At 37.1% G+C, this 13,143-nt stretch overlaps 1 protein-coding gene across 2 annotated transcripts in view; it reads left to right on the top strand.

Moving 5' to 3' along the window:
- The window catches only part of LOC148942872 (unconventional myosin-IXb-like), a 251,047-nt gene that overhangs the window by 78,761 nt on the left and 159,143 nt on the right, over nucleotides 1-13,143 (top strand). For both annotated transcript variants that reach the window (XM_089102722.1, XM_089102721.1), the window contains exon 6: nucleotides 10,244-10,406. In XM_089102722.1, coding sequence (XP_088958848.1) covers nucleotides 10,244-10,406 — 163 coding nt within the window. The remainder of the gene's footprint in view (nucleotides 1-10,243; nucleotides 10,407-13,143) is intronic.

The following is a 13,143-nucleotide window of genomic DNA, read 5'->3' as shown; positions in this document are numbered from 1 at the left end:
TAGTTTGAGAGAGAGAGAGATACGTAAAAGGGTACATTTTAATGCCAAAACATCCTAGCTCTCATTGAGCCATCAAATAAATACAGAATCAGTTCTAAGTGAGAGATGAGAAGGGGGCTGGAGGTAGAAATTGATATATAATCCTTAGGGCCGTAACCAGCATTTTTTTTGCGGGGGGGGGGCGGGGGGTACAAAAGAAATGAAAAAACAAATCGAAAATGCGAAATTGGTATCTACTCCCTTATGATTTCTGGGAGTGTTTCTGGTCTACGCTGTTATTATGAAAGTAAAGGGTAACATTAAACCCCAAAATGAGCAGAATTTATTCCGTGAAAGAGGGGACTGCTCCTTTCTCCTCCACGCCTCCACCTTATGTTCGCAGAACGAATCGAAAATGCGAAATTGGTATCTACTCCCTTATGATTTCTGGGAGTGTTTCTGGTCTACGCTGTTATTATGAAAGTAAAGGGTAACATTAAATCCCAAAATGAGCAGAATTTATTCCGTAAAGGAGGGGGACTACCCCTTTCTCCTCCACACCCCCACCTCATGTATGCAGAAACTTCGGAGTGTGCTCATTAGATCAGATTGTTATTTTGGTCTTCTCTTTTTTAGACTTTTTAATTGTTGTTCTTTTTCTGTTTTGCTACTTTTTTTTCCTTTACAAATTTACATATGGAATAAAATATAAACCAGTACCATTATTGTTACTGGCCGTATTTTCTTGCATTTTTTCTCATTTTCGTGGATGATTTGTACTTTTCCAATATCAAACAGTTCGTGGTAACGAACTGTAAGTAAGGAGTGATGCGCCTCAATAGTAACCAATACTGTAAGAAACAGTGTCTTGATAACAATGGATGCATCAAAGGAACCGAATTTTGATGCTTATTCCAAATATATCAAATTCATCGAGTTTAATGTTAGTCATCAAATGTTATGAGCCCGAGAAAATGTGCCTGAGAAAATTCTTGAAAAAAGGGGCAAAACATCCCCAAAACATCAAGTGATCTTAATGATAATCACTCCATCAGGTTCAGCTTATCAGAGAACCCTATTTAGAGGTTTCAATCTCCTATATACAAAAATGTGGAATTTTGCATTTTTTTTTGCCAGAAGCAAGATCACGGATGCGTTTTTTTTTTCAGGAGCGACCGTATCGAACCAGTGATCCTAGAAGATCCGGTGAAAGTTCGTTTGATTGGAAATTAAAAATTCTAGTGACTGTTTTAAGTGACGAAAAATATTGGAGGGTGGCTAGCCCTCCCCCCACGTTCCTTTTTCCCAAACTTGTCAATTCAAAAATTTTGAGATTGCCATTTTGTTCAGCTTAGTTAAAAGATCTAATAACTATGTCTTTGAGGATGACTTGATTCCCCACATCCCCTAGGGGAAGGGCTGCAAGCTATGAACTTTGCCTATTGTTTACATACAGTATTGGCTATTTGAAATTAAAAAGATATGTCTCTTGGGGGATTCTATGGTGGGGGGGGGTTACGTTGGAGGATCTTTTCATGGAGGAATTTTTGTGGGGAAAGGGGTTTTACATGGAGGGGGAGCTGATCTTCCCGGCACTATTGAAAAAACGATCAGAATTGAAATAAAAAACAATTTTTTTCTACTGAAAGTAAAGAGCAACATTAAAACTTAAAACAAACACAAATTATTACGTATTGTTTGGGGCTACCCCCTCCTTAATACCTCGTTCTTAAAGCTAAAATTTTTGAAGAACTTTTTAAAAAGTTTATTATTCTAATTAAACGGCCCTTGTCTTTCAGGAGTCATTCTTAATTAATTAGAACAAAAATTCAAACTTCAGCGCGAAGAGCGAAGTACAGAGCAGGGGGCAGCCCCTCTGATATATGTAATAATTTCTGTTCGTTTTAAGTTTTAATGTTGCTCTTTACTTTCAGTTGAAAAAACTTGTTTATTTTATTTTATTTTCTATTTATGGGGTATTGCGAAATTTGAAAGTGAAATATGTGACACCGTCTCCACCAGACAATGACTGAAACTATTCACATTTCTTACAAGCGTATTTCTTTTCGATTGTCGGCTTTTGAGCCTGAACTGGAATCCAGGAAAAAACTAAATATTGTCTTGCTAGACTTGAAATTTTCTGTGAAATAAACCGAAGTGCTTTCTGTTCTAACTTTTTATCTTGGCGTAAAATATTGAGTTTTTGTAAATGGCAAGGTTTGAGATTAGCTGGGGGAGGGGCAGGTGTTCCCCTCAGCTAGGAAACTAAAAGTAGTAAAAAATATTAAAGCGAAATGCAATACGAAAAAAGGCTAAACAAAAACTCATATACACCGTCATTGATTACGGCTATTCTTCACTATCGTATATTTTATAATGATAATAATAATGAATCTGAAGTAGGATATTTTTTCCCACTGTGCTTGATGTATTTCTATTATCACCATTCTGTACTTATTATTAATATTATTTTAGTTAATTAGACGGAAAGATGATATGAACTATTTCTTTGAAAACCTGGACGAGTAAAGAGGGAAGTGGAGTCCACGTGAAAACCCACAAAAATTCCAAATAGAGCAATGAAGAAAAATTGTTCAATATGCAAATACAAGACTGGCTAAGACCCTTCCATGTTGTTAGAGGTCCCATTTTTCCGCGAGGGGGTGAAGTTTGTTTGAACGTCTCTCTATATGGGTTATCCATACCCTCGTTTTTCTATACACAGCCATTGAACTAACTGGATTGGTCAAAGTTAAGTGGCTAGAACGCACTGAAGGTGTTCGAAAGGTCGTGATCATGTGTTTCGTTGGTGTCACAATTTTTTATGAAAACTTCATCGTAGCCTATATGAGTGACCACTGACAGGTAGACTATACAACTACTAGCAGGTCATTGCAGCACTAAGCCACCTGATGCCAAGACAGCTATGGACACTCCTCCTCCATCCCGATCAATTCAAAGCCTTCCTGTTTACAATATCCCAAGAAGTTCTAATTTCCATCAGATCCTTCCTTATGACCTCCTCCCGCCCAGTTCGGGGATGACCTGCTTTTCGTTTGTCCGATTGGCCCTAGATGGCTGGCTGAAAAGGACGGTCTTTGGTAATCTTGTCATATTTCACCCGCAGAACGTGTCTTAGCCATCTTAACCTCACTTTCATTCTAGCCCTAGAAAGCGGGATGGAACCACATTTTTGTAGAGCTTATTGTTTGAAAAACTGTCAGTCAGACGGGTACCCAAAACAATCCGTAGGCAATTAGTCTGGAAAAGATTTAACAAATCGTTCGGCTTCCGGAGTACTCAAGTTTCAGAATCCTACTTGTCCACTATTATCACTGTAGCTTCCAATATTACGATCTTCGTTCGCAGATTTATCTTCCTATTCTTCCAAACTTTTTTCAACTAGCGAAAAACACAGTGGGCCTTGACTGTTCCACTTTTAACATATTCACTGCTTCCACCATCTTTACTAATAGTGAAGGTATCCACTTGATCGATGTTCTCGTTACCCAATATCACCTCTTCGCCTTCACTTATTCCCAGTCTAAGCTACTTAGTCTTCATAACAGTAATTTTCAAGCCCATTACCGCTGTGAAATCTTACCGATTGGCCAGACTACCGATTTCGGGACTTGACAATTAGCCACGCCACCATGAATTCCAATAATTAAGCATGTCATGTTGCAATATTTCTTTTGACGTAATAGTATGCTGGCTAATAGAGAATCGAAAGAGAAAAAATCCCTGGTGTCTATAAATTATAATACAAGGATATAGATTGGCAAGTACTTGTTGTTTTTATCAGGTCCTCATTGAACTATGATTCTTGCATGAGAGAATTTTTTGATAATTTTTCTGCCAGATACTTAGACGGGGAGTCGACTTTGGTTTTCTCTATCGGACCCGTTTAATTGTCGCTGATTAAACTTGGCTGGTGCACAATTTTTGTGTGGTTCCAGGCGTTTGTTTAAATAAGGATGAAATTTAAATGAAGTGATCACCGAAGAAGCGTATCATATTGTTCAAATGCAATGACAAACGGATAAGTTAAATGCTGATGCAGAATATAAGAGATTTCATACAAAACGCACCTTTTGCGTTGCAATTAATCCGTAAATTACTGCATATTTTTATACCGTGGTAGGTTTTCGCAAATACAAAATGTTTTAAAGAAAATGCATGCAACGAAGTGTGACTCTGAAAAAATGAAGATAAAATAGTTTCTTTGTGTCGCCCTTGATGGAGCAATTAATGCACGCTTCTGCTGAGACTTCAGCTTTTTGCTCTCTTGATTTGAGATAGTCAAGTCGTGTAAAGGACATTTTTTTGTATTAAGTTGGTTTCTGAACTCCGATTCTTTCTTTTCCTGACACCAACGAATTTCGGTAATCGAGAAAAATAATAGGCTATTTGTTGAACTAGATTTGTGTTGATCGCTGAAATCCTTTGGCTGAAGAAAAAACCAGCCGGGATCGTCAATTCCTATTCATTTACCCTCCCTATATATTTTTGCCATTTCTGCTGGTCCGACATACAGTGTTCATAGCTGGATCGATGGCATATCTGGCCTGTTTGAAATCAGAACACATTCGCTATTAAAGATGATAGGACGTATTTTGTTTTTACCAAGAGGGATCTACGATCGATGAAAAAAGACCGGTAACCATATGTAGTAGTCTTAACTGAAAACTTTGAAAAAGGCACATAATATTATTTGATTTTGAACAATCGATCAGTATCTAAGCCTAGTGTGGAAAAGTGTGTTGAATAAGTGAAATATGCTACGTGCTTATCAAGCTAATATAAATAAGTGTCACGTAAAAATATACTACTACTCATCCTACTACTAGCAATTCATTGTAGCACCAAGCCGCCTGAGACCAGCACATCTACGCACATACCTCCTCCATCCCAATCCATTTATAGTCTCCTCCTTTAGATCATCCCAAGAATTTCCATTTTCTCTTAAATCCTTCTTTATGACCTCCTCTCACCCAATTCAGAGACGAACTGCTTTTCGTTGTTCCTAGATGGTTGTCCAAAAACGACGATCTTTGACAATCTGTCAAGATAGATAGATAGATAGATAGATAGGTTTATTTTCCATATATCAGTAAAATAATTACATAACAATCTACAAATCTCCACAAAGGCTCCATGGCCTGAAGGAGGGGGATTATGAAAATATCAAATAAACATTAAACATTTAAACGCTTAAGATTTAAACAATATAGACATAACATTAATATTTAAACATATAAACATAAGCATTTGAACTTTTAACATGTGAAGCATTTGCTTCATAAAACGAAAAAAAAACAAAAAAACAAGGAGGGTTTTCGCATTTAAGTTAATGTTTTGCCAGTATGTTTTCAGACCTATAGAAAAAAAACCTTTTCATTTGCTCTTCAGTAATCTCATGTTTTACTTTCCCAGCTTATCATTATACATTATTATTTGAAAAAAACTACGTTTTCTAAAGAGTTAAAGAGGCTGAGTTACAAGGTCGAACCTTAAAACGTACAGGGATTAGGAGGCACAGTTGGGGGGCTGCCGCCCCCCCAAACCCCCCACTTTCGCAGCCTTTAAATAAAAAAAAATTCTTTAAACTGAAAGTAAGGAGCGACATTAAATCTTAAAACGAACAGAAATTATTCCGTATATGGAAGGGGCTGTGCCCTCCTCAACGCCTCGCTCTTTACGCTAAAGTTTGACTTTCTCACAACTCTTTTTTTAAACAATAAAAACTTTAGCGTAAAGAGCGAGGCGTTGAGGAGGGCACAGCCCCTTTCATATACGGAATAATTTCTGTTCGTTTTAAGATTTAATGTCGCTCCTTACTTTCAGTTTAAAGAATTTATTTTTATTTAAAGGCTGCGAAAGCGGGGGTTTGGGGGGCGGCAGCCCCCAACTGTGCCTCCTAATCCCTGTACGTTTTAAGGTTCGACCTTGTAACTCAGCCTCTTTAACTCTTTAGAAAACGTAGTTTTTTTCAAATAATTTCTGCACGTTTTTGTACAGTTTATTACTTATTATTGCTTGACTAACTGTTAGCTGATCGTGTCAGGAGTTAAAGATGGGGGGCTGCCGCCCCCAAACCCCCCGCTCTTGAACATTCTTGTGTTAAGGCTTTTAATTCCTGAATACTCAAATCACGTCGTACAGGGTGCCTCCTAATCCCTGTACGTTTTAAGGTTCGAACTTGTGACTCAGCCTCTTTAACAGCCCCCAACTGTGCCTCCTAATCCCTGTACGTTTTAAGGGTCGACCTTGTAACTCAACCTCTTTAAATCTTTAGAAAACGTATTTTTTTTCAAACAATTTAAAAAAGAAACTGAGTTTCTTTTTTAAAGTTTAAATTCAGTATATAAAAAATTTGCTCTGACGGTGAAGCGAACCCGGGTTTTCCGCCTGACAGTCTGGAGTATCAACCGCTGGACTAAAGAGACACAATTGTAATTGTTTTTTAGTAAATGGAATCTATTTTCGACGCAAGCAAAAACTTGATATTTGGTTTTTGGAAAACAGGGAAGGAGTGATCAGATTGAGCTGAAATTTCGAGGATAAGCTTCCTGGCCCCAGGAAAGCTTATCCTCTAAATTTCAGCCCGATCAGACAACGTTAAAGGGGGGTTGTGGTGACAAAAATTAAAATGGGCTATTATGGGAAAACGAGGTTTTTAGTAAATGTAAATTCGGGGGATAATTTTTTCGGTCTAAAAATATCAAAAGACCCTAACAGGTCCAATTCTGCTTCGAATGAGTCCTAATTCACCCGGATCCGTTGCCAACTGTGGCCCCTAGACGTGGTTAAGAAAAAAAAAGAAATGAATTTTAAGTGGCTATATTTGGTTTTTTGAAAACAGGGAAGGAGTGATCGGATTGAGCTGAAATTTCGAGGATAAGCTCCCGGGCCCTAGGAAAGCTTAACCTTCAAATTTTAGCCCAATCTGACCATGTTAAAGGGGGGCTGTGGTGGGAGGATTGAAACTTCCGGCCCAGTTTACCCCATGAAGATAAAGTCGGAGGAGGATGAAATTTTGCAAGTTTCTTAGTTTAAGCTTGGGCTACAAAATGCGATCACCGCCGTCTCTCTGCGACATCTATGGCCTGAAATCGCTTAACATTGTGGTGGGTCGCCTCTTTATAGAGGCACAAGTGTGCCTCCTTGATAATTGTGTTCACTAGAGCTTATTGCAATTAGTTTTCGTAGGTCTGTCAGTGGGAAAGGCTTCTGATTCGTTGAAATTAATTGCAAGACATAACTTTCATCTAATCAGAAGCCTTTTACTTTAACAAACCAATGAAATTAATTACAAAAAGCTCTGAGGAACATAAGGTATACATATGATAATATTATACTCCAGACTAGAAGTTACTTAGTGTTTGCAACAACTTTTAATCACTCTTCAGTAATCCCATGTGTTACTTTCCCAGCTTATCTTTATGCATTATCCAGCAACCTTTAGTTACTGAGCAAGCCTTTTAATTGTAAACCGAGGAAATTTAGTTCAACACTGCTGCTAAAACAACTCGTGACAGCACCGAGGCGCATGAGGCCATCACAGCTGCGGTGTATCTCCATTAACCTTAATATGTTCAAAGCTTCACTCTTAACTCCTTCTCATTAAGTTCTTTGTTCTCATCCTTTATTAAGACCCCCCCCCAAAGCCGTACCCGGGATTTTCTTCGCAGGGGGTTTTATTCAAAAAAGAAATTTCGGGGGGAGGGGGTTACACAAAAAAACTCAAAAACTTATACAAAATTTGTTTATATCCTTTTTTGTTACGTTTTTACGAGTCAGATAAACAATTTTTTTTTTTGGGGGGGGGGGGGAGGTCAAACCCCCTAACCCCCTCCCCTATGGGTACGACTTTGCCCCCCCCCCCTCCCCAGTTGAATACGTCCTGCTTTTCTTTTGGCCCCCAGATGGATTTACAAAAGGACAATTCGTCCGTACCTTACAATCTTAACTTTTCTTTCATTATGGCCCTAGAGGGCAGGATCTAGTTGTATTTTTCATGCCGCTTATTATTAGATATATGGTCAACTCATAATTTTAAGGTCAGGGTGCATCTCTCGGATCCTCCGTAATTTTTTCCATCGCCTCCATTTCACATTTTTAATTCACACGTAATTCTTACTTCTCTCTTATAATAGATCCAAAACTTCTAGTTTGAAGACTGTTGTACGTTCAAGTCTTCTTAGATGACATTCACGCTAAATACATCGTAGGGTAGATAAGTCCAGTGGGGTTTTGGCCGAATTTTTTGGCTTTTCGCTAATTTTTTGCTTTCACTGGTTGCAATTTTGCATCGCTTATTTGTTCTAATTTGTTTTCTTGCGGCTTTGCAGTATATAATCATTCGATTGGGGAGTAGGAGTAATCACTAATAGAAGTAAGATCATTTGACAGAAGTAGAGATAAAAAAGACCAAATTTGGGCATTTTGCCCAATTCTTGACATGTACTTTTCGACTCAGATGCTGCCGAAATTTTAGCTGTTAATTTACGTATATTTCCAATGTTCTATAATACTTGTATATGACTTCAGACTTATATGCGATATAAAAGCTTTAACTAATTGTTCTTTTAGCCTTTCTCAGGTTCATAAAATAACTCATTTAAATCGCGTAAATCAGTGAATAAAAAAAGAACGTGTAGTTTACAGTTTTTGCACCAAACCTTAACACATTGGCAAATTTTTATTAAGCGTCAGAAATATAGAAAGCGCTTCAAGTTCTGCTCATCTTCTTATGGCAGAAAGAGGCTTATCCAAAATTGTGCCATATGCAACGCTGAGTTAATATGAATCTACGTTTAGTCAAAATCAGGAGTGTCAATTGAAAGGCGGGGTGAGAGTGCTTGCTCCCCTTTCGATTTTTTGGCATCCCTCCTAAATCCCCCAGATTTGGAAAAATTTATTTTTTTGTATTTCCAATAGAAATACTTTTGTTTTTTCACGGAAAAACAACAAAATCCCCCCTCCTTGTATCTTTAAAAACTAATCCGCCCCCCCCCCCCCCGCACTTTCTTAAATTGATGCCCTAGGTCCAGATTCCTTCGTAGTACCATATGTTACTTGTATTCCTTGTTCCTGTTATTAAATTGGTAAATGCCTGCCAGTGTGGTATTTTCTCTATCAGTATCTATCCATTTTGAATATTTATTCCTAATATCTGCCTTGCCTAATCAGAACGTAATTTCATGTCCGACAAAAGCGATAATTAATTATAATTTTCTGTTGATAAGTAAAACAGGAGCTGATTTATGTTAAGAAAAAATATCTTTTTTCTTATAGAAAAAATATGTTAAGAAAAAATATGTTAAGAAAAAAAGTATCTAAAAGAAGGAGTGAGTCCAAAATTTACACTCCTCCTTATCTTTTTATTTTTCTCAGAGCAATTCAAAGGTAATATACCGGTTGCAGGCTGGCAAAAGCCAGGAGATAGGGGCATGCATATGCTGAATGACTTAAAGAGATGTGCCCCACTCTGATACTTAAGTAAGGGTGAATTTCGGTTTTATTATTTGTAATGTTGCATACTTCGCGGGTTTTTCTTGAAATATTCGTGGAGAGCTTGCATTTTCTGAGGAAAGGAATTCCCTCCCCTTCTGTCCTATAATTACGTATGGCCGGGGTGATTCACAACTAGAAAGGAGTTTGAAAGAGCCTTTGCTACAGGTTAGCTCCATTCACATGTGCATTGTGACAACCATAAATTTATTTAGGGGAAGGGCTAAACTAAAAATGTATTTCTGTAGTTTTTTTTTTGCCGCTGTACAGTTTTTGTGAGTTTGACAAGTAAAAGAAAGTCAAAAATCACGACTTTTACACATAAATACGCTTTTTAAGTGGCAAATTTTTGAACGTATATTATTTCTTTCCTGGAAAAGTGAAATAAAGCTTGATAAGTTACCAAAAAAGCCTTAAGCAACTCGTTGCTCCCATAACTTGCCAGCTATAGTGATGATATAGCATTTTTACAGACTCTTCAATATCATTAATTTGAAAAAGATTTTTCTCAGAACAGTAAAGAGCCATATTAGATCTTGCTGTTGTATTTTAGGATTTTCTGTAGAAAAAAAAATCCTGGGGAAGAAGGGAGCTTCTGAACTCCAAGTTGCCTTTTCTCTTTGGATCTGTCCCTGTACTTGACGAAGAAGCTCCTTGAAAAGAAGATTCAAGTCCAACCCTTGAGTGTGTGTCTTCTTCGGTTTCTATATGGATAGAAAAGCTTTCACGAGTCTATTTTTTTTTCTAGAGCGTTGGTTCAGAAATATTTACTGGAGAAATCTCGGATATGTTATCAAGCAAAAAACGAAAGAAACTACCATGTGTTTTATCACTTGCTTGGTGGGAGCTCTGAACATGAGAAGCGGGAGCTCCACCTGGGCTCCCCCTCAGACTACCGATACTTAAACCAGGTAAGACTTCATATCTTTGTTGTTTTTGTTTTTGTTTTGCGTTTAGGTACCTTAACCAACTATACGAATTTGTGTTTTATTCTAGTCGGTTGTAATTTCTATTTATTTCATTCTTACTTTATGTTATTGACGTTTTTAGGGATGAGGTTAATTATTGGCCTAGCAGTGTTGCCATATCCATCCACCTAGCTCTTTCATTGGGTTCTTAAAGTCTGTAAACTTGGAGATTTCCTCAATATTTTGGGATTCGGTAAATAACGACGAAAACAACTCTGCTTTCCAATCATACAAATAACATTGAGGAAGTTTCCCTTTAAGTAATGATTCTAGGACTGATTTAATTTAAAATTTTAGTTTCAATGATCGTGCATTTTATTGCAAGTCTTATTCTATATTTTGTATGTGGTTTGCTAAGACCGGCCCTTGGATATAGAGCCCAAATGCTCATTTAAGGATGAAAAAAATTGTCACTGTCTTGTATTAATTCTTCGTTGTTTTGTCTGTTGTTGTTTGTGCGAGATTCGATAAGCTCCTCAATTGCCAAATTTGATATAAATTGAAGCGTTAAGACACAAGATTTTAGGAAAACGTTAATTAAGCCACTTTATAAGAAAGGTGATAAAGGTGAGTGTGGTAATTATCGAGACATTAGTCTGGTCTCTGTAGGTAGTAAATTACTTAGTAATATGATACTTTTTAGATTGAGAGATGCCGTAGACAAAGTTTTAAGAGGAGAACAGTGCGGTTTTAGAAAAGGTAGAGGGTGTGTCGACCAAATGTTCACTCTTGGGTTAATAATTGACAATTACCTGAGTTTTCAAACCCCTCTGGTCCTCAGTTTTATAGATTATGAGCAAGCATTCGATTCTGTTGATAGAAGAGCTTTAGTAAAGGTTTTATCCTTGTATGGTATTAATTAAAAAAAACTTTTTCCACAAAATAAGTTGAAATTTGCACTCTAGAACAAATTTTGCACTTTGCTGAAAATATATAAATGTTTTTACTTTTATAACTTTAATAAATCAAATAATATTAACATTTTGATTACTAAATATCAGTATATGTATACTAAACTGACAATGCACATTCATTTGTATTTTTTCAGTAAAGTGCAAATTTTGTTCTCGCCTTGGGAAGGCATAGGGGTTTTGCGCCCAACTTGTTAATTTCTGCTCGTTTTGAGTTTGACTCGGTTATTTATTGTAATTTCTGTTCGTTTTGGGTTTCATTTATTTATCGATGCTGATTTGTGGTAGTTTCACGCTTGGTAGATTATTTGATTTTATTTTTGCTCATTTTTTGTTTAATGGAGTTCCTTACTTTTCTTTGAAAACCTTACTTTGTAGAAAAAGTTTTTTTTAATTAATTTCTGTTCGTTTTATATTGACATAGTCTTTTCAGGGAAAAAGAAAATAATACTTTAAATCTTTTCGTTTTTAAGACTTAATATTTTGGCCTGCTATTTGTATGCCGGAGAAAAAATTTCAGCAATTTTTAACAACATACACCCTTTTAAAAATCTGGACACAAATAGTACTGTTTAATTTAGTTTTATACCTCCTCTAGTTGACCTGAAATGGAAAACTTGATACCATTCGCAAAAAAATCTGTTTACTTTCTTTGATAGCTTGGATGCACTTACGCTGTTTTGATTTGGTTAAATTTTTAAGAGGAGAAGTAGCCCCGAAAGTTTGAACATAATACCCTCAGTCGTTCTTGGGATACTGCTTGGGATACGTTCTTGGGATCTTGGCGGAATTAGCATTATCACAGTGCAGTTTGATTTAATCTTAAGGCAACATTTAGTTTTTAAGCATAATGGGCAAATGGGAGGTTGGGCGTGCGAGGGTGGGAGTGGAAGGGGGATTAGTTGCCCTCCAATCACTTTCGACTATTAAAAGGATATCAGCCCTTTCTATTTTCAATCGAATGAGCATTTTTCGAAGTTTCCACGACAACTCCTTCGATACGAAGTGCCCTGGTCTAAAAAACAACAACAACAAAAAATAATACATTATACCCACATCAATCTTTAATATAAAAATGTCAAGCCTTCCAATCACTTTCGACTATTAAAAAGGGCTCTAGGACTTTTGATTTCCAATCGAATGAGCCCTTTTGGAAAGGACAACGCTTTCTATAAACACCTTATGTGCCCACAGGGCATAAATTACAAGGTCTGTTAGGGTGGTTCTCAGCCTCTAAGACCGAATTTCCAGAACTTTCAACTACGTTAAACAAAATGGCTATTTCAAAATTTTAATTGTATTTGTTTGGGGAAATGGTGGGTGTAAGAGGGGTAGTCGCTCTCCAATCACTTTCAACTATTAAAAATGGCCCTAGCCCTTTCAATTTCCAATCAAATGAGCCCTTTTGAAGTTTCTACGACATAATTTTCAATAAAAATCTTATATACCCCTAGGGCATAACTTACAACTCTTGCCCTGGGTGCCGGGCGGGGTTGTCTTTCTCAAATACATAATTTCCAGCAATTTCTACCATGTTGAACAAAATTGGTATCAGGAAATTTTGATTGGATATACTTTGAGGAGAGACGGGCGTGAGAGGTGGGCTAGTTTCCCTCCAACCACTTTTGACTATTAAAAAGGGCACTAGCTCTTTCAAGTTCGAATTGAATGAGCCCCTTTTGGAGTTTTACGACAACTCTATCTATAAAAACCTTATGTGCCCCCAGGGTAGAACTTACAACCTTTGCCCTTGGGGCTCTTGGGGGTTT

Source organism: Artemia sp. Qi Xiang Cuo, chromosome 16, assembly GCF_049724085.1.
Source record: "Artemia sp. Qi Xiang Cuo chromosome 16, ASM4972408v1, whole genome shotgun sequence".
NCBI lineage: Eukaryota > Metazoa > Arthropoda > Branchiopoda > Anostraca > Artemiidae > Artemia > Artemia sp. Qi Xiang Cuo.
The sequence above is the reverse complement of the archived record's forward strand: the minus strand, read 5'-3'. Positions and strand labels throughout refer to the sequence as shown.